At 40.2% G+C, this 22,190-nt stretch overlaps 1 protein-coding gene across 5 annotated transcripts in view; it reads left to right on the forward strand.

The window, feature by feature from the left end:
* Nucleotides 1-12,357: 12,357 nt before the first annotated feature.
* INTS2 (integrator complex subunit 2) overlaps nt 12,358-22,190 on the forward strand; it is a 56,476-nt gene continuing 46,643 nt past the window's right edge. The window contains exons 1-7 of one of the 5 annotated variants that reach the window (XM_070772598.1): nt 12,358-12,445; nt 13,810-14,116; nt 14,978-15,116; nt 16,730-16,832; nt 17,656-17,769; nt 19,406-19,536; nt 19,787-19,960. In XM_070772598.1, the coding sequence (XP_070628699.1) occupies nt 12,436-12,445; nt 13,810-14,116; nt 14,978-15,116; nt 16,730-16,832; nt 17,656-17,769; nt 19,406-19,536; nt 19,787-19,960 (978 nt within the window). In that variant the 5' untranslated portion in view covers nt 12,358-12,435. Of the gene's footprint in view, nt 12,680-12,701; nt 13,531-13,809; nt 14,117-14,977; nt 15,117-16,729; nt 16,833-17,655; nt 17,770-19,405; nt 19,537-19,786; nt 19,961-22,190 lie in introns of those variants that run through there. The other 4 variants (XM_070772599.1, XM_070772600.1, XM_070772596.1 and 1 more) reach the window with 4 other exon arrangements.

The raw sequence follows: 22,190 nt of genomic DNA on the forward strand, positions 1-22,190 counted from the left end.
CCACAGAAGTAAAGGGTGGTAAAGGATGGTAAAGAATCTGCCTGCAATGCAGGAGACCTTGGTTTGATCCCTGGATTGAGAAAATCCCCTGGAGAAGGGAATGGCAACCTACTCTAGTATTCTTGCATGGAGAATCCCATGGACAGAGGAGCCTTGCAGTCTACAGTCCACAGGGTCACAAAGAGTCAGACAGGATTGAATAACTAACACTTTTCACAGAAGCGAAAACAAAAGAGAATCTTTGGTTTCTGCCCAAAATTAAAGATAAATTTAACTTGTGAAAGTATTCCTGAGTCATCTATACTGATAATTCTGTAGTTCTCAATGTCTTCTGTGTATACTCTCAGAGATGTCACACCTGGGTTGAAAAATAAAGAGCCCTCATTCTCAGAGTACTATAGCTATAACCAGAAATTCTGTTTAAAAATGTATGAAGTGTTTCTTGTTTTTTCTTTCAGAGCAACCCACCAGACTCTTTCAGGAGTAGCCTTTTGTGGAGTTAAAGTTTGATGTTTTAAAAACTTTACTCTGTCAGTCCCTACTACAGGGGAAAAAATTCTTACTGAATGATACATTTCAACAGTCCCCAGTCTATGTAGAGTCTTATAGGCTTTCATTCAGAATGCTAGAGTTTGTCTTGTTTCTGTTTTGTTTTTCTTGAGTAAATCTACTTTTAACTAAAACCAACAATCTTCCTCCACAGAAATCAGCTGGTTCTTAATAGTGTTCCTTGTCACTGTGAATTGCACTGTCATCCTTGCAAGAGCAGACCACAAACTCTTGTAACCAGTCATCAAAAACTGTTGGTCTTATCTTTTTACTATCAAATATGTCCATTTCTATCTCTGTTGGTCTGACCGTAGTCTAAATTAGCACTGTGCAACTCCATACAGGTATTAGGTAAAAGAATCTTATCTGCAATATCCTCCCAACTTGGTCTCTATACTTTCAGGATGTTTTACGTTTTTATTTATGTGTTTATTTTCGGCTGCCCTGGATCTTGGTTGCTTCTCGCAGCCTTTCTCTAGTTGTGGTGAGCAGGGGCCACACTCTGTGTGAGGGCCATCGCGGTGGCCTCTGCTGTTGCAGAGTATGGGCTCTAGGGCTCGGAGGCCTCAGTTAGTTGTGAGTTGCAGGCTCCCGAGTGTGGCTCAGTAGGTACAGCACACGGGCTTAGTTGCCCTGCAGCACGTAGAATCGTTCTAGGCCAGGGGTCAAACCCATATGCCCTGCATTGCCAGGTGGGTTCTCAACCACTGGACCACCAAGGTAGTCCTCAGTATATTCCTTACTTGGTAGCTTAAAACCCTTTATGGCTGCTGCTTGCTCAAAAGCTAGATATCAAAAGTCTTAGATGATCTGTCCTCTGCCTCCTCCTCTACAAGCTTCAAAATGGGCCTTTCTCTTGTGTTCTCCTCCTAGCTTCCTACGCATTTGAGTTCTCTGAAAACCCCATGGTTATTCTCATCTTAAAGCCTCACCCTAATTACCACATATACCCTCGCCTCAGATCAGGGTCCCTTGTTATATACTCTTATTGTAACACCCTATGTTTTATGGTGTTTCATAGTGTTCTGCAGTTTATGATTTGTCTCTGCTACCAAACAACTTCATGAGGGTAGAAGCTTCGTCTATTTTGCACATGGTTTGAATGCAACACCTGGCATGTAGTAAGGCACCAAAATATTTTTTAAATAGATTTCTTGTAACAAATCCCAGAAACTACAGAACTCAGCATTAGTGTTAGATTTACACATAATTAAAATGAATTTATACAATTTTAATTACTTGGAACATTTACTTTCATATTAGTAGAAATAGTTTAGAGTCACTGGATTAGCGGAGAAGGCAATGGCACCCCACTCCGGTACTCTTGCCTGGAAAATCCCAGGGACGGGGGAGCCTGGTGGGCTGCCGTCTATGGGGTCGCACAGAGTCAGACACGACTGAAGCGACGTAGCAGCAGCAGCAGCAGCACTGGATTAGGATTTTTGCCTAGTTTATCACTTTCTTTCTTGTGACTTAAGGCAAATCATTGAAACACTTGAAGTCTCAATTTGCTCATTTGTACAGGAACTCAACAGTAACCATGTCTTCCTAACCGCTTTGTGAACCTCAAAGGAAATGGCAAAAAACACTGAACTTTGTAAAATAAAAATACAAGGGATGATTAATATAATACCTATGTTCTCCAGAAGAGTTAAGTCCAGAATGAGCTAAAGCTTGCAAGAGAAAAAAGATGTTTAATGGCAAACCCAACTATGTTTCTAGCAAGAGCAAGGATGGAAAAGATGCAGAGTATTTAGTAGTCAAGCTTTAGCTCCCTTCTGTCCCAAACTACTTTGACTAAAAAGAAATCAGTTTGAAGTGTCTTCAAGCTCTAAAATGTAACATGATAGAGTTAAAATCTGATACAGTTAACTCCTTTAAAGGAGTTACTCAATTCACCACACCCAAACGAATTACATCCTGGGTTCTGAAAAAACTTGCAGATATCAGTTCAGGAACACTGTGGGAAAATGAAGGGTTCTGAAAGACAGGGAATGTACAACTTTCCCAGTTTTTACAGTTTTTCTAAAAAAACTTACGTAAATGTATGTTATTGCTAGAAACCAGTAATAAATGTACTTGATTCTATGAACAAGATCAATAGAAGCCAGGATAAAGCAAGCAAGTTCAAGGTCAGTTGCTCAGTCATGTCCGACTCTTTGCGACCCGTGAATCGCAGCACGCCAGGCCTCCCTGTCCATCACCAACTCCCGGAGTTCACTCAGACTCACGTCCATCGAGTCAGTGATGCCATCCAGCCATCTCATCCTCTGTCGTCCCCTTCTCCTCCTTCCCCCAATCCCTCCCAGCATCAGAGTCTTTTCCAATGAGTCAGCTCTTCTCATGAGGTGGCCAAAGTACTGGAGTTTCAGCTTCAGCATCATTCCCTCCAAAGAAATCCCAGGGCTGATCTCCTTCAGAATGGACTGGTTGGATCTCCTTGCAGTCCAAGGGACTCTCAAGAGTCTTCTCCAACACCACAGTTCAAAAGCATCAATTCTTCGGCGCTCAGCCTTCTTCACAGTCCAACTCTCACATCCATACATGACCACAGGAAAAACCATAGCCTTGACTAGATGGACCTTTGTTGGCAAAGTAATGTCTTTGCTTTTGAATATGCTATCTAGGTTGATCATAACTTTCCTTCCAAGGAGTAAGTGTCTTTTAATTTCATGGCTGCAGTCACCATCTGCAGTGATTTTGGAGTCCAGAAAAATAAAGTCTGACACTGTTTCCCCTGTTTCCCCATCTATTTCCCATGAAGTGATGGGACCGGATGCCATGATCTTCGTTTTCTGAATGTTGAGCTTTAAGCCAACTTTTTCACTCTCCTCTTTCACTTTCATCAAAAGGCTTTTTAGTTCCTTTTCACTTTCTGCCATAAGGGTGGTGTCATCTGCATATCTGAGGTTATTGATATTTCTCCTGGCAATCTTGATTCCAGCTTGTGTTTCTTCCAGCCCAGCGTTTCTCATGATGTACTCTGCATAGAAGTTAAATAAGCAGGGTGACAATATACAGCCTTGACGTACTCCTTTTCCTATTTGGAACCAGTCTGTTGTTCCATGTCCAGTTCTAACTGTTGCTTCCTGACCTGCATACAGATTTCTCAAGAGGCAGGTCAGGTGGTCTGGTATTCCCATCTCTTTCAGAATTTTCCACAGTTTATTGTGATCCACACACTCAAAGGCTTTGGCATAGTCAATAAAGCAGAAATAGATGTTTTTCTGGAACTCTCTTGCTTTTTCCATGATCCAGCGGATGTTGGCAATTTGATCTCTGGTTCCTCTGCCTTTTCTAAAACCAGCTTAAACATCTGGAAGTTCATGGTTCACATATTGCTGAAGGCTGGCTTGGAGAATTTTGAGCATTACTTGACTAGCGTGTGAGATGAGTGCAATTGTGCAGTAGTTTGAGCATTCTTTGGCATTGCCTTTCTTTGGGATTGGAATGAAAACTGACCTTTTCCAGTCCTGTGGCCACTGCTGAGTTTTCCAAATTTGCTGGCATATGGAGTGCAGCACTTTCACAGCATCGTCTTTCAGGATTTGAAATAGCTCAACTGGAATTCCATCACCTCCACTAGCTTTGTTTGTAGTGATGCTTTCTAAGGCCCACTTGACTTCACATTCCAGGATGTCTGGCTCTAGGTGAGTGATCACACCATCGTGATTATCTGGGTCGTGAAGATCTTTTTTGTACAGTTCTTCTGTGTATTCTTTCCACCTCTTCTTAATATCTTCTGCTTCTGTTAGCAGTATTTATTTCAATAAACTGATCATTTATACTAGTAATAAGATATAAATCTTTGACCTTAAGCCCTACTGAGAAACATACTTGTATAAACATAGTTTGATAAGCCTTTTAATATGATATGAATGACAGTGCAGTGCATATATAAGAGGGAATAGCTGAAATCAAGCTCATTACACTTTATTTTCATAGCACTGATAAACTATGGAAATGCACATTCAGCAGCTCATTTAATAAAGTTTCATAATTCATATTTGAATTAATTTAAAAAACCAATAGTAATTGTCATACTGTATGTCAAAGGCAAAGAAATTGAATCCTGCCCTCAAAGGACTTAGTTTCTGGTGAGAAGGACAAACAAAATCCTAATGATTAGTGTAATATGTGAAGTCCTATGATGAAAAGAAGCAAAGGGTGGCTTGGGAGCCCTAAAAAAGGATGCTTAAATCTAACGAAGAGATAAATGATTTGTCAGGAAAGGTGTCCTTCAAGATGAGAAAAGGATTTCTTACTAGAGATGAGATCTAAAGGATACTTGGGAGTTACTATATAAAACAAATGGAAAGAATAAAAGGCATTACAGATAGAAAAATAGTAGGGGAGAACATGAAGGATTTGGGAAACAAGCAGTTCAAACTGACTAAAATGGAGGCACAATTGTGGGTTATGGCAGGAGTCCAGGCTAGAGAAGTCAGACCATGAAAAACTGTCTTTTAAGTGCCACCTTAAAGAAAGTGAGCTTTATCCCTAAGCAGGAAAGTGCATTAGTAGTTGGGATGATTCATAATTGGTTGAAAAATCATACCCAAAAAGGCTTGATTGGTGGAGCTATGTCAACCTGGAGGCATGTCTCTAATGTTACACTATAGAACCTTGGCTAGACCCAATTCTACTCAACATTTTACTTATGAAATTAATGTAGATGTGTTTAGCCAAAGCAGATGCATGCTAAGTCACTTCAGTCTGACCCTTTGCAACCCTATGGAGTGTGGCCCTCCAGGCTCCTCTGTCCATGGGATTTTCCAGGCAAGAATGCTGGAGTGGATTGCTATGCCCTCCTCCAGGAGATCTTCTAAATCCATGGATCAAACCCTTGTCTCTTACATCTATGTGCATTGGCAAGCCGATTCTTTACCACTGGTGCCACCTGGGAGCCCTTAGCTAAAGCATATAGCCAGTATAAAAGAAGAGTCCAAAAGATCCCAACAGGCAGAAACAATTGAAGAAACCTTATAAAATAGACACACTGTTTAGGATAATTATTTTAAAATTCCATGTGGAAAAAACTGGAGCTAGATGTCTCCTAAGATCCCTTTATTTTTGAAATTTTGTTATTCTGTTTCCAGAGAACATTGGTGCCCTTTTAAATATTTACCTAAGTATTCTAATTTCTTCAAGCTCATTTACAGGGCAGTAATTTATAAAAGTACCTTGTATGGAGTAGGTTGCCATTTCCCACTTGAGTATTCTTGCTGGGATAATCCCATGGACAGAAAAGCCTGATGGACTTTTCCATGGGGTCACAGAGTTGGACACAACTGAGCACTCATGGACACAACTGAGCACTCACACATAGTTAGTAGGCTTCAGAGAAAGCACATCTAAAACTTGAAAGCTCGTGAATATTTTTTCACTACGATGTCTGAGTTCTATATAATGATTACAAAAATTATTTCAATGGAAAACATTATAATGTTTTTCCCCATTATCTTTATTACCTCCACCATAGTTTGGCCCCAGGTAAATAACGGGGGGTGGGGGTGGGTGGTGGGAACACAGCCCCACCCATCAACAGAAAATTGGATTAAAGATTTACTGAGCCTGGCCCCACCCATAGAACAAGACCCAGTTTTCCCCACAGTCAGTCTCTCCAATCAGGAAGCTTCCGTAAGCCTCTTATCCTTCTCCATCAGAGGGCAGACAGACTAAAAACCACCATCACAGAAAACTAACCAATCTGATCACATGGACCATGGCCTTGTCTAACTCAGTGAAACTGTGAGCCATGCCGTGTAGGGCCACCCAAGATGGACGGGTCATGGTGGAGAGTTGTGACAAAATGTGGTCCACTGGAGAAGGGAATGGCAAACCACTTCAGTATTCTTGCCTTGAGAACCCCATGAACAGTTTGAAAAGGCAAAAAGATAGGACATTGAAAGATGAACTTCCCAGGTCAGTAGGTGCCCAATATGCTACTAGAGATCCATGGAGAAATAACTTCAGAAAGATTGAAGAGATCAAAGCAAAAACACACCCAGTTGTGGGTATGACTGGTGATGGGAGTAAAGTCCGATGTTGTAAAGAGAAATATTGCATAGGAACATGGAATGTTAGGTCCATGAATCAAGGCAAATTGGAAGTGGTCAAACAGGAGATGACAAGAGTGAACGTCGACATTTTAGGAATCAGCGAACTAAAATGGACTAGAATGGGTGAATTTAACTCAGATGACCACTATATCTACAAGATATCCCTTGGGCAAGAATCCCTTAGAAGAAATGGAGTAGCCATCATAGTCAACAAAAGAGTCTGAAATGCAGTACTTGGATGCAGTCTCAAAAATGACAGAGTGATCTCTGTTCATTCCCAAGGCAAACCAATATCACAGTAATCCAAGTCTATGCCCCAATCGGTAATGCTGAAGAAGCTGAAGTTGAATGGTTTTGTGAAAACCTACAAGACCTTTTAGAACTAACACCCCCAAAAGATGTCTTTTTCATTATGGGGGACTGGAATGCAAAAGCAGGAAATCAAGAGATACCTGGAGTAACTGTCAAATTTGGCCTTGGAGTACAGAATGAAGCAGGGCAAAGGCTAATAGAGTTTTGCCAAGAGAACACACTGGTCATAGCAAAACACCCTCTTCCAACAAAACAAGAGAAGACTCTATACATGAACATCACCAGATGGTCAATACCAAAATCAGATTGGTTATATTCTTTGCAGCCAATGATGGAGAAGCTCTATATAGTCAGCAAAAACAAGACCAGGAGCTGACTGTGGGCCAGATCATGAACTCCTTATTGCCAAATTCGGACTTAAATTGAAGAAAGTAGGGAAAACCACTAGACCATTCAGGTATGACCTAAATCAAATCCCTTATGATTATACAGTGGAGGAGAAGGGGACAACAGAGGATGAGATGGTTGGATGGCATCACTGACTCAATGGACATGAGTTTGAGTAAACTCTGGGAGTTGGTGATATACAGGGAGGCCTGGCGTGCTGCAGTCCATGGGGCTCTCAAAGAGTCGGACACGACTGAGCGACTGAAGTGAAACATTGTAATGTAGATTTGAAAGACTTTTGCTGATTAAATGGATATGAGGGGGAGAGGTTGGAGGTTAGGATGGCTTCCAAGTTTCTGGTCTGAGCACCTTTGGGTTTTGGTGATATTCACTGAGATAAAAATTGGAAAAGAAAGGTACTTGGAGGAAAATAAGTATCGATATTCATCACTGTTATACTCTAGATGTCTCATTCAGGTTGGCTGTGATTTGCTGGTCTCTGTATATCAAGATGGATCTACATGTTGTGCCTCCATTTGTGATTACAGGATCATAAACAGAATTGGAAGAGATCCTCAAAATCACTTAGTTCACAGGCTTCCCTCCAGTGGTTAAGAATCTGCCTCCCAGTGCACAGGACCCGGGTTTGATCCCTAGTTAGGGAGCTAGGATCCCACATGTGGTGGGACAACTAAGCCTGAGCTCCAACTGCTGAGCCTGCCTGCCACAAAGTACTGAGCCCAGGTGCCTCAACTAGAGAAGCTGCATGACACAACCTACAAAGCCCCTGTGCTGCAACTAGAGAGAGGTCTCTGTATCACAAGGAAAGATCCCTGCAACATAGCCAACACAAAAAAGAAAGAAAGTACTTAGTTCACATTCACCTCCTCCTCTCATTCAACCACCAAAGCCATGTTTGAATTCCCTTCAGTCTTCTTATAAAATGATCATCCAGGATGATGAAATTGCTTGACTTCTCATTTTCAATTTCCATAATTGTAAAATGGAGAATATTACTTAATCAGAAAATTAAATCAGATATAGATATACAGCACTAGTACCTAGCAAGTGTTCAATAAATGTCTTTTCATAGATATCAACTTAAAAAAAGGATAGTGTTGTACAGTTTGTAACCCATTAGTAGATTGTGAAATCAATCTTAGTGTGCAGTGACCACGACTGAGTGACTGAACTGAACTGAACTGAATGTGTATTATTTCATAAGATGTTTGTTTACATATAGATGTGGATATATATGTATATCTTTGAAAAAGGTTTGAAAAACACTGCAACACACATTAGTTCTTTTGTTCCTTTGCTTATTTTTCATGTTGAAGGCAAGAATTTATTTTTAAATAGATTATCTGTCAAAGTTTTGGAAACTATTAGGTTGGTGCAAACATAATTTTGGTTTTTGCATTGTTGAAATTTGCCATTTGATAATAGAATACAATCTTTAAAAAATGTGATTATGTTAACATCATTTTAATGCCCATTTCTCACTTTATTTTTTTTTTTGCTAATAATTTATTACATGCTGTTTATATTTATTTTAGACTAGGGAAATGATATCAGACAAAAAGCAAATTTGAGTGATTTTCTTATCTAAGTTCAACATGGGTTGTAAAGCAGCAGAGACAACTTGCAACATCAACAGCACATTTGGCTCAGGAACTGCTAACAAATATACCATGAAGTGGTGGGTCAAGAAGTTTCGCAAAGGAGATGAGAGCCTTGAAGATGAGCAGCATAATGGCCAGGCATGGGAAGCTGACAGCGACCAGTTGGGACGATCATCAAAGGTGATCCTCTTACAACTGCAGATGTTCCCAAAGAACTCAATGTCTACTATTCTATGGTTGTTTGGCATTTGTAGCAAAGTGGAAGCGTGAAAGAGCTTGATAAGTGGGTGCCTCATGAGCTGGGAGTGTGTTAGTCTTTCAGTTTTGTCCAACTCTTTGCAACCCCATGGACTGTAGCCCAATAGGCTCTTCTGTCCATGGGATTCTCCAGGCAAGAATATGCTGACTATAAAACAAAACCAAACCAAACCAAAACTGTCGCTTTGAAGCTGAAGCAGAAGATATCAAGAAGAGGTGGCAAGAATATACAGAAGAACTCTACAAAAAAGATCTTTGCGACCAAGATAATCACGATGGTGTGATCACTCACCTAGAGCCAGACATCCTGGAATGTGAAGTCAAGTGGGCCTTAGAAAGCATCACTACAAACAAAGCTAGTGGAGGTGATGGAATTCCAGTTGAGCTATTTCAAATCCTGAAAGACGATGCTGTGAAAGTGCTGCACTCAATATGCCAACAAATTTGGAAAACTCAGCAGTGGCCACAGGACTGGAAAAGGTCAGTTTTCATTCCAATCCCAAAGAAAGGCAATGCCAAAGAATGCTCAAACAACCGCACAATTGCACTCATCGCACACGCTAGTCAAGTAATGCTCAAAATTCTCCAAGCCAGCCTTCAGCAATATGTGAACCGTGAACTTCTAGATGTTCAAGCTGGTTTTAGAAAAGGCAGAGGAACCAGAGATCAAATTGCCAACATCCGCTGGATCATGGAAAAAGCAAGAGAGTTCCAGAAAAACATCTATTTCTGCTTTATTGACTATGCCAAAGCCTTTGAGTGTGTGGATCACAATAAACTGTGGAAAATTCTGAAAGAGATGGGAATACCAGACCACCTGACCTGCCTCTTGAGAAATCTGTATGCAGGTCAGGAAGCAACAGTTAGAACTGGACATGGAACAACAGACTGGTTCCAAATAGGAAAAGGAGTACGTCAAGGCTGTATATTGTCACCCTGCTTATTTAACTTCTATGCAGAGTACATCATGAGAAATGCTGGGCTGGAAGAAGAACAAGCTGGAATCAAGATTGCCAGGAGAAATATCAATAACCTCAGATATGCAGATGACACCACCCTTATGGCAGAAAGTGAAGAAGAACTAAAAAGCCTTTTGATGAAAGTGAAAGAGGAGAGTGAAAAAGTTGGCTTAAAGCTCAACATTCAGAAAACAAAGATCATGGCATCTGGTCCCTTCACTTCATGGGAAATAGATGGGGAAACAGTGGAAACAGTGTCAGACTTTATTTTTCTGGGCTCCAAAATCACTGCAGATGGTGACTGCAGCCATGAAATTAAAAGACACTTACTCCTTGGAAGAAAAGTTATGACCAACCTAAATAGCATATTGAAAAGCAGAGACATCACTTTGCCAACAAAGGTCTGTCTAGTCAAGGCTATGGTTTTTCCAGTGGTCATGTATGGATGTGGGAGTTGGACTGTGAAGAAGGCTGAGCGCCGAAGAATTGATGCTTTTGAACTTTGGTGTTGGAGAAGACTCTTGAGAGTCCCTTGGACTGCAAGGAGAGGAGATCAGCCCTGGGATTTCTTTGGAGGGAATGATGCTGAAGCTGAAACTCCAGTACTTTGGCCACCTCATGCGAAGAGTTGACTCATTGGAAAAGACTGATGCTAGGAGGGATTGGGGGCAGGAGGAGAAGGGGACGACGGAGGATGAGATGGCATCACTGACTCAATGGACGAGAGTCTGAGTGAACTCTGGGAGTTGGTGATGGACATGGCGGCCTGGCGTGCTGCGATTCATGGAGTCGCAAAGAGTCGGACACGACTGAGTGACTGAACTGAACTCTTATTCTATGCAACAACAACAAACCATTTCTTGATTGGATTGTATATTAACACAACAACCAGTGACAACCAGCTCAGTGCCTGGACAGAGAAGAAGCTCCAGAGCACTTCCCAAGCCAAACTTGCATCAAAAAAAAAAAGGGTCATGGTCACTGTTTGGTGGTTTGCTGCTGGTCTGCTCCACTACAGCTTTCTGAATCCCGGTGAAACCATGACATCTGAGAAGTATGCTCAGCAAATTGATGAGATGCACCAAAACCTGCAATGCCTGCAGCCAGCATTGGTCAACAGAAAGGTCCCAATTCTTCTCCACGACAACCCCTGACCACGTGTAGCGCAACCAATGCTTCAAAAGTGGAAAGAATGGGGCTACAAAGTTTTGCCTCATCCACCACATTCACCTGACCTCTTGTCATCCGACTACCACTTCAAGCATTTTGACAACTTTTTTGCAAGGAAAACACTTCCACAATCAGCAGGAGGCAGAAAATGCTTTCCAAGAGTTCCTCGAATCCTAAGGCACGGGTTTTTATTCTACAGGAATAAACAAATTTATTTCTCTTTGGCAATAATGTTTATTGTAATGATTCCTATCTTGATTAATAAAGATGTGTCTGAGCCTACTTATAATGACTTAAAATTCATGGTCAGAAACCTCTACTTTTGCACCAACCTAATATAAAGTACTGTATCTCTGTAAAATATTTTTGTTTCAGTACCTCGCATAATATCTGGTGAATAGAAAGTGTTAAATACATATGGATTCAACCAGAAACCAGAAATAATATGCAAATATATTGCATACTTGGTCTTCTGGGTGGTCCAAAGTCCTTTGAGAAGTTGTTCAAAGTTTTGGACCCTCTTTCCACAAGAAGCTCAAGCATTCACAATTCGGCAGGGGTTCTAGAGAACTCCTGAAATGCCATCCATCGCCCACGAAGGATCTATGCTTCCTGAGAACCCAAAATAACCATCTTTAACTCATGACTGTGTTTTGAGATCAAGAGCAGAATAATGCTTCAGGGTTAGATTACTTTTTAAATTCTCCTGCAAATCCCAGGATTTGCGGTGCTGGAAAGAACTGCGGTGCTGGAAAGGCAGAAGCAGAGACGGAAAGGTGTAACTGTCTGGTTTCCATTTAGCGTTCTGGCCAACTGAACCGTGCGGCAACCTGAACATTTTACATAACGCTGTCATTTGAATGCCACAGTAATCCGGTGATGATGACACGGCAGCGCGAAGAGGCTTAATGATTTAGCTAAAAGGATTCAGCCGGTATGCTCTGGAAATGAGACTGGAAACAGCCATCCAGGGTGAAGTAGCGCTAACGGAGGCGGAGGAAGGGGCGGGGCCGCGCACGCGCGCCGCTGCGTCACCGCCGACGCCTCCGGGTGTCCTCTCTCAGCGAGCCTTCCTCTCAGTCCAGTACGGTGGCCGACCGGAGCCAGACGCTGGGGATGAATGAAGGTGCTGCGTGCGGGTGGAAACAGTCGCCTCAGCTTTTCCGTCCCTGCAGTCCAGGCTCTGCCTTTGCGCGGTGTCCCCATCCAGCCCCCGTCGCACCGCCGGCCTGATTGATCCCGACGTCTGGGGTTTTTGGTGCCCAGGTCGACTCAGGGCAGAGCTGTAGGGCTGGGGAAGCCGGGTTCTCGCCTAGGCCCAACCTCGGACCGCGCTCTGGATTTCTACCGCGCCCCGCCGGTAGGGCGCGGAATCCGTGTGGGGTCCCGGGAGGCCGGAGGGTAGACCTGAAGGTATAAGGCTCCCGCTTCTAAGGCCTCGGAGCGTTTCGGGGTCCGTGTCCGCCACCGGCCCGACTTTTCTCCAGCGGAGGGACTGGTTGGTTCACGTTACGCCCGAGGGCGAGACCTATGAGCGCTCAGGTCTCCTTGCCTCTGCTCTCTCAGCCCGCCCCTCTGTTAAAAGGCCAGCTCCTCTTGCTGAAAAGCAGAACGTTTCTGCTCACGGCTCTTGTTACGCATGATCCTGCTAGTCTATGGGTCTCTGAGGGGATGGCTTTGGCTACCAGTTTTTTTGTTTCTGATTACTCTTGAGAAGTGCTCAAGTGGGATTCAGCTTTCTCCTTTCTGCTAGGAGCTAATTGGACCTCCGCAGCTGTTTTCTTTTCTCTTTTTTCCTTTTTTTTAACCTAGTAACAGGGGATATAGGATAGAGTTCTGGTCTCCAGAGCTTTGAAGCTGGCATAGCTTCTGGCTGGTGAGGCAGTTTACCAGTGCTTCTGCCAACCCGTGGAGGGTGGGAAAAAGAACCTAACAGTTCTTTACATGTTCTGGGTAGGCATGCGAGATTAAAGAGGTATTGAAGATGAGCATTCTTAGTTATGCTGTTCTTTTACTTTGGATTGTGGCCCTCAGATGACTGCTATAGTGGAGAAGGTGTTGCACTGGGATTTAGTAGAGGAGGGTTCAACTTTAGATTTTGCCGCCGACTAGTAATACTCCTCTGGGCCTGTAACTTAATCTCTCTGGCTTTCCTCTTTTTTCTCTGCAAAATGAGAGTATTAGAACAGAAGATCCCTGAGGCTGGAAGACGTTAGTATACTATTTTCTTTCTCATTTTCCAGATGGCAGTAGAAACACAGGGAGTCAGTAATTGTGCCAGGAATAGTGCCAACATATAAGATAAACCACATTTTTCAGAGTTTTTAAAAAGAGGGGCATTCGTATATGTGCAGTTATACCCCTACTTTCTTGCTTTTTTAAAAAAATTTTAATTGAAGGATTTATAAGTATTGCATTTACTGTAAGACTGTACAACATTGCATTGGTTTCCACCAAACATCATCGTTTTTTTCTTTTTTTAACCACTAGGATCAACAGTGACGATGACCGAGTGTACGAGCCTTCAGTTTGTCAGTCCTTTTGCTTTTGAGGCAATGCAGAAGGTGGATGTTGTTCGTTTGGCATCTTTAAGTGATCCCGAATTGAGACTTCTCCTGCCCTGCTTGGTGCGGATGGCACTTTGTGCCCCTGCTGACCAGAGCCAAAGCTGGGCTCAGGATAAAAAACTCATCCTTCGTCTTCTCTCTGGAGTGGAAGCTGTCAATTCTATTGTTGCGCTGCTGTCTGTGGACTTTCATGCTTTAGAACAGGATGCCAGCAAAGAGCAACAGCTTAGGTAATGAACATTGTATAATATGTGCATTGGTATTTACTTGGATATGCTTAAAAAAAAAAAGGAAATCAAAATTTTTTGGAGCTTTTTAGGACTTCTTATCGCAGCGCATTCTTCCAAAAAAGAGAAGATTGGGACTCTAAACTTTGGAGAGCATTTTTTTAAAGTTATTTTTTATTTATAATTAAAATTCTAGGATCATTTGAATTCTGTATTGTGAAATGTGCTGAGAACCTTGGTTGTATATACATTTGTATTCAGACCTTCCCTGGTGGCTCAGACAGTAGAGTCTGCCTGCTAATAGAGGAGATGCCATTTCAACCCTTGGGTCGAGAAAGTCCCCTGGAGACAGGTGGCAACCCACTGCAGTATTCTTGCCTGGGAAATCCCATGGACAGAGGACCCTGGTGGGCCACAGTCCATGGCGTTGCAAAAACAGCCTGAGCTGACTTACGGATGTATGCAGGCTCAAATGATTAGGCCAGTTGCTCTCAGTGGGAAGTGGATAGAGTAAGTTTCCTAAGAGCAAAAGGATTTATTGGAGTCTCCTGGGAGCTTGTTAAGCTTACATTGAGTTCCCCAAGTTTGAGGCGTGCTTTGTCCTTCCTTGCCCATTGTGGGTCCAGTTGTGAGCCACTGTTATTAATGGAAGTGCGTGTTAACCTGTCAGTTGTGATTGGAGTCTTTACACAGGTTGTATATCTCTGAAATAGACAATATAGTATTCAGAAGTAACACATTCATGAAATATATCAGAAGAATTCATACATTCTTTTGTAGATTATTTCTATAAAAGATAGTTTTTATGCTTTTATTTCTGTGCCAGTGTTCTCATAATTGTTTTACATGTGTGTACTTTATTAGGCATAAACTTGGAGGAGGCAGTGGAGAGAGCATCCTGGTATCACAGCTTCAGCATGGACTGACTTTAGAGTTTGAACACAGTGATTCACCTCGTCGATTGCGTCTTGTGCTTAGTGAACTGTTGGCGATTATGAACAAGGTGCATTTATTTTAATCACAGCTCAAAATGTGCATGATTTGATGTCTACACATAAAAGATAGAAACAGGCTGTACTTCCCTGGTGGTCCAGTGGTTAAGAATCTGCCTTCCAGTGTAGGGGAAGTTTGATTCCAGGTCAGGGAACTAAGATCCCAAATGGCCGGGGCAACTAAGCCCCTGTACTGCAACTGCGACCTGATGCAGCGAAAAAAAGAAAAGAAAAGGTAGAAACAGGCAGGAAGGCAGGCAGCTTCCATCCTCTTCGACACATATCCTATTTGTTAATCAAGTGTCTTCCTTTCAAAGGCTTGAACGGATATTAAGTGCCTCCTTTTGAAGGCTGTTTTATAATTGCTGTTTTCTCTCATTTATGTCTGCTCTGCATTCTGTATCGTAAGGTGGTTTTTTTTTTTTCCTGTATGGAGTCCATACGATGACTTCTTAATAGATACATAGCTCAAGACTTGTAAATCACCAAAGTTGATAATATCTCTATAAGATATGATTTCCCACAGTAAATATGTGAAGTATGTACGTGATTCTTCAAAATATGTGTGACTCCTTTAGGTACTGAGTGAATTACATACATCATACATAACAGTGAGTGGGGAATATTGAGGCGAATTGGATGTGGGATATTTGTTCAGCCTCTTGTCTCAGCAAAAAGATAAGTTGCTTTATTTATTTTCGCTGAAGATTTTCAGTGTTTTATTTCAGGTGTACATAGATTAGGTCATGGACTTTGGGTGATGATGGTTAACTGAAAATCCGAATTTTAAATTTGTGACTGTCAGGAGTTACCATACAAATTGGATCTTGATATTAAGACATCTTATGTGAGATGGGGCTCAGAATTTGAGAAACAGATGTTTTTTACTCTGAGAATCTCAAGGTCAGTTACTTTATAATAAATAAAGTTTAATTTTATAAATTGTGGACCAATAAAACCTAAATTCTGTTTCCGAAGAAAATACTGATAAGGGAGAGATTTGTTTAGTTCTAGGTAGTTTTTAAGATATGTTATAAATCTTAATTTTTTTTCCTATTACAAAGTTATTTACCTCAACTCTTTTCCTCTGTACTCATACTCTTTAATTTTTTCTTTTTCATTTTCTTTTTTTCTTTTTCTTATTTTTTTGCTATGCCATGTGGCTTGTGTGATCTTAGTTCACCAAATAGGCGTTGAACCTGGGCCCTTGATAGTGAAAGCATGAAATCCTTACCACGGACTTCCAGGGAATTCCTTTATCTAATCTTTAATTTTAACTAATATTTTCCTGTATCTTTTTCTTAATGGCTGTAACGAAATAAGTGACCTAGGTAGCATTCCTGGTTCACATCTTTGGCTTGTCTTTAACTCCAGATGTCTCCAAATATTTATATAGAAATAAATTAGTAAGAGTTATATTGCATGTCTGGAATAGTAATGTGACTGACTAATTGTGGTTAAATTGGTACAAATTCATCCAGTCCTGCATGTTCTTCTACCGTATGTTAATGGCTATTAAGAGACATGGTCTGTAAGCTCAACAAATAATTGCAAGCATAGTAAGGGATCCAATTCATTACCTGAAACTAAGAGAGCTCATCATTTTTCTTTCTTTCTTTTCAAGGTATCTGAGTCCAGTGGAGAATTTTTTTTTAAATCATCTGAGCTATTTGAGAGCCCAGTCTACTTGGAGGAAGCTGCAGATGTACTTTGTATTTTACAAGCAGGTACTGTATGAATGCTAAGACATATTTCAGATGCTGTTAAACGATAACTGTGTAACTTCTTAACCTGGAATGTTGTGTTATTTGAAAGTTCACCTAATTAAGAATATACCTTAAAAGTTTAGGTCAAAAGGACTAATAGTAGCACAATGATTAAATAAATTATATTATTTCCATAGTAGGGTGTACTCTGCTGCCATTAAAATGGTGTATATTTGAAGAACTTTAATCATTTTGGAAAATGTTCACAATATATGTTAAATGAAAAAAGCAGGTGGCAAAAGGGTAAGTAGAATAAAATCCTAGTTTTGTTAAAAGTACAGTGATACTCATAGGTGAATTAAAATCAGATCTTGCAAATTACTAACTTTGAGTGATGGGATTAGAGCTGACTTTATTTTTATTCTTTGTGCTTTTTGTATTTTCTGGGTTCTTTATAACAAGTGTGCATGATCAGAATGAAAAGATAGTAGACACAGAAATGCAGAGAAACTTTTCATCAAAGTAACTTTTTTGGCCAACACCGTCCACCACAGCGGCGATGACAGTGTTCTGTGTTCCATACGGTAGCCACTAGCCACGTGTAGTTTTGGAGTACTTGAAATGTGGCAAGTGTGACTGAGGAGCAGAACTATTTTTAGCTTAATTTAAATAATCACATGTGGCTAGTGGCTGCCCTACTGGACAAGTCAGCTCGAGACTGTGAAAAGAAAGTACATTGATTTATTTGCTTTTAAATATCATTGGTGAAATGTCAAAGATGTTTGATGTATAATACAATGAAATATCACTCCTTAGTAATAACACTGATTTTGTTTTCTTATAGAGCTCCCTTCCCTGCTTCCTATAGTTGATGTAGCTGAAGCCTTGCTCCATGTTAGAAATGGTGCCTGGTTCTTGTGTCTGTTGGTGGCCAATGTTCCTGATAGTTTTAATGAAGGTAAATGCAATTTTAAAGTGGAATATTGGGAACTTCCCTGGTGGTCCAGTGGTTAAGACTCCATGCTTCCAGTGGAGAGGGTGTGGGTTTGATCCCTGGTCAGGGAACCACGATCTTGCTATGCAGCATGGCCAAAAACAAAAGAAAATAAAAATAAAACAATAGCAATAACAAAAAGGGATATTGAAGAGATTTGCTTGGGCATGTGTGGGACCTATTTTTTGAGCTAAGAAGAAACATTTATAAGGTTTTATCTGAGATTTTATTTTTTGAAAATTTATTAGTGAATGCTGTAGAAATGGGCTTTCCAGGTGGCTCAGTGGTAAAGAATCTGCCTGCCAGTGCAGGAGATGCAGGTTCAATCCCTGGGTTGGGAAGATCCCCTGGCGAATGAAATGGCAACCCACTCCAGTATTCTTGCCTGGAAAATCCCATGGACAGAGGAGCCTGGCAGTACACGGGGTTGCAAAGAGTCGGACACAACTTAGTCACTAAACAATAAACAATTATAGAAATACTGAATTTAGAGAATTCAAAATTGTTTGGAAATTACAAATGTAAATACAATGAGTATGCAGCGTTTTTTTTTTTTTTTTTGCATTTGTCGCAAGTGCTATAATAGGGAAGTAAAAAATACTAAAGACATAGAATCTATAATTTCTGTGTTCATTGAACAAAGGGGAGAGGATATTTATCTGTGAAATAGCCAGAGGGCAACATGAGATATATGGATCAGAAATACCAGCAATCAGACTTCCGTATTTTAGCCTTATTGCTGTCAGCTTGCAGAAAAGTATAGGGTAGAAATTGCGAAAAATCAACTAAAATTTTCACCTGTGTTTCGAACTGCTAGTAGCTGAAGATTGTGGTTTGGGTCTGAGTGATATAAAAATTACATTTATTGAGCAAGATGTTTTGCAAATTGAGAGTCAAGGAGAAAAAAGCGCTAGATCTGGGGTTCATAATTTCTGGCTTTGTGACTCACTCTTTGTGTGATCTCCATCGAGGTACTTAACTTCTTACTTGTAAAATGGAAGTATTAATATTATTTTCTTTTTGTTTCTAAGAGATTTACTGACTATTCCATGAAGGTTTAGGTTGACATTTTCTGTTAGCTCTTTAAAGATGTTATTCTCTTGGCTGTGGTCATTTTTATCTCTGTTCCTCTGTATATTTCTTTTTTCTCTCTGGCTACTTTTATTCATTTTTTTATCCTTTCTGGCTACTTTTAAGATTTTTTCTTCATCACTGGTTTTCAGAGATTGGATTATGATAAATCGTGTTATGATTTAGTGTTTCTCCTGCTTGGGTTTCACCGATTTTCTAGGTTTATAGTTTTCATCAAATTTGGAAAAATTTCTTCAAATACATGTTTGTCTTTCATTCTTTTTCTCTTTCTGAGACTCTAATTACAAGTATGTAGAACTACTTGATGTTCCATGGATCACTTCATTTTTTGAGGCTCTTCTCACTCTGCTGGATTTCAACCAGTTTCTATTGCTATGCTTTCATGTTTCCTGATCCTTTTCTTCTGTAATATCTAATCTGTGTAAATGAATGATTGTCAAGGCTGAAAACATTGATTCTGACATCTTACTTAAAAAGCTTAAAGTAACAGAGGCTACTAAATGTTCAGTTTGTAGGGGCCTGATCAAAAATGGAGAACGACAAGACGAAGAGAGTCTTGGAGGAAGGTGGAGGACGGATGCTTTACGCTTCTTATGTAAAATGAATCCTTCTCAGGCCTTGAAGGTCCGAGGCATGGTGGTAAGAGATCTTAACTATTTTTATGAGACCAAAGCCTTTATATTAGGACCAGGAACTTTTTTTTTTTTCAGGACCTTTTTTTTGAATCTTGCAGAGATTTGGAATTATATACCGGATATATTACCTTCTTCTCTAGATTTTTGTGCTTTGTGCTATGTCTTCCCCTAAACTTTAGATGCTTCAGATTCTGGATAATCCTGGCCCTTCTCCTTATAATACTGAGTTCAATTTGTTTTCTTTGCTTTGTTAGGTGGAAGAATGTCACTTGCCAGGTCTCGGAGTGGCTTTGACATTGGATCATACTAAAAATGAAGCTAGTGAAGATGGAGTGAGTGACTTGGTTTGTTTCGTTAGTGGTTTGCTTCTTGGAACAAATGCGAAAGTCCGGACCTGGTTTGGAACTTTTATCCGAAATGGACAGCAGGTGAGGGAGAAATATGTGTTTAGGCCAAGGATCAAGCTATGTTAGTAGTTAGTAAAGGAGGAAGAAACACTTTTAGAATGATGTCATTAGGGCAGTGGCTCTCAGACTTCTTAAGTCTCAGGACTTCCTGAGATTTTACAATAAATCATTGAGGACACAAAGCGCTTTTGTGTTGGCCGTTATCTGTTGATATTTACCATACTAGAAAGGAAAACTGAAATTTTTGAAATATTTATTTAATTTATTTAAAAATAATCCTAATCTTATTAAATGTGACTTTTTTTTTAATAGAAAATTAATTTTTTTGCAAAAGAAAAATTTACCAAGAAGAGTGATATCATTGTACTTTGTTGCAAATCTCTTTAACGTCTGGCTTAATAGAAGCCTTCAGAAAAGCTGCACTATATACTTGTGGGAAAATGAGTAAAAAAGGTCTGTAATGTTGAGATATTCTGACTTTTTGGACCCCCTGGAAGTATTGGTCATCTCCAGGTTTCTGGGTCAGACACACGAGAACTGCTATATTAGATCATCACCATAAGTTGTTATTGTAGACTATGGTTCATATATATATACACACATATGTAAATTATTGTGGTAAAATATATATGACATAAAACTTACCATTTGAATCTTGATCTGAGTGCACAGTTCAGTGGCATTAATTACATTTACTGTATTCTGCAGCCAGCACCACTGTTCATTTTCAGAACTCTTTCATCATCTGATAGAAACTCTCTACCAATTAAGCAATACCTTCCCATTCCCCCTTCCTCCCAGTGTTGGGTAATCTCTCTTCTACTTTCTGTGTCTATGGCTTTGCCCATTCTAGGTACCTCTTGAATGTGGAATCATACAATATTTCTCATTTTGCGTTTGGCTTCTTTTTACTTGGCACAATGTTTTCAGGGTTCATGCATGTTATGGCAAGTGTCAGAATTTCCTTCCTTTCTAAGCCTAATATTTTATTGTGTGTATCGACTACATGTATCCCTTTATTGATGAATATATATTATATTTTACAAGAGTTTTTGACTTGCAAAATATTGTACCTTTTCAAAAACATCTCATGATAACTGTGAATAGAGTTCTGTCCCTACACAGGAACTAATGCAGAAAGGTTTTTAACTTGTTGAGGTCTGTGAACTTCACAGTAGCAGATATACTGCTTAGATCCTTCTACAGTCTGTTTTTTTATGTCATTAACTCACTATACTTTTCTTTATCCAAGTTCTTCTTTATTTATAATCCATTTGAAAACTAATTTTAAATTTTGCCAGAGGTTGACATTTTTTGTGTACCTTGTATATTTCAGGCACTGTGCTAAGCTCTTGGTATAAGCCTCTTGTTTGTAATTGTTCTTTGTGTTTAACATTGTTATTAAAACAAATTTTACCATATTTTACTCTGAAACTCTAAAAATAACAACTTTTCCTGAGCCCTTTGTGGTTTAGAAATGCTTTCATATTTATCATCTTTGTTAGTTCATTCATCTAACAGATATTGAGTGCTTGCTGTATGTCAGGCATAAGTCAGGCCCTCCTGAGTATGAGATGACTAGATGTTGTCCCTGCCTGAAGAGCTGTGGGGGTGACAGGCTTGTAAACCCCTAATTCCAGCAGTCCTGGGAATTAAATATTATTAATAAAATATTAGTTTCCTTCTCATTTAAGGAAGTTGGGGCTGAGAGAGGTTAACTTATGTATCTAAACATACGTAGTTAATAGCAGGGCTGTTGTTTAAATCCAAGCCCTTCTGTCGATTTAAATCCAAGCCCCAAATCTGAGCACTTTGTACTTAAGACTCCACTAGTCTTTATGTGTTTGAAAGCATCATTTACATGATATTTTACATTTCAAATCATCATTTATTTAGTGTTTTCTGTACAACCTGTCCAAATTAGGGTGAATAGTATTAGTGTTAGTTGATCAGTTGTGTCTGACTTTTTGTAACCTGGTGGACTGTAGCCTGCCAGGCCTCTGTTCAAGGGTTTCCCAGGCAAGAATACTGGAGTGGGTAGCCATTCCCTTCTCCACAGTATCTTCCCGACCCAAGGATTGAATCTGGGTCTCCTGCATTGCAGGAAGATTCTTTATTGTCTGAACCACCAGGGAAGCCAAGAGTGAGTAGATTATTTGTCAAATGAACCAGTGAGTTTGCTCAATGGATTAAAATGATACTCTGCAGTTATGACAGCCTCCTTAAATGGATCAGGGCTTCCCTGATAGCT

The sequence above is a fragment of the Bos indicus genome, chromosome 19 (assembly GCF_029378745.1).
Source record: "Bos indicus isolate NIAB-ARS_2022 breed Sahiwal x Tharparkar chromosome 19, NIAB-ARS_B.indTharparkar_mat_pri_1.0, whole genome shotgun sequence".
In the NCBI taxonomy this organism is placed as follows: domain Eukaryota; kingdom Metazoa; phylum Chordata; class Mammalia; order Artiodactyla; family Bovidae; genus Bos; species Bos indicus.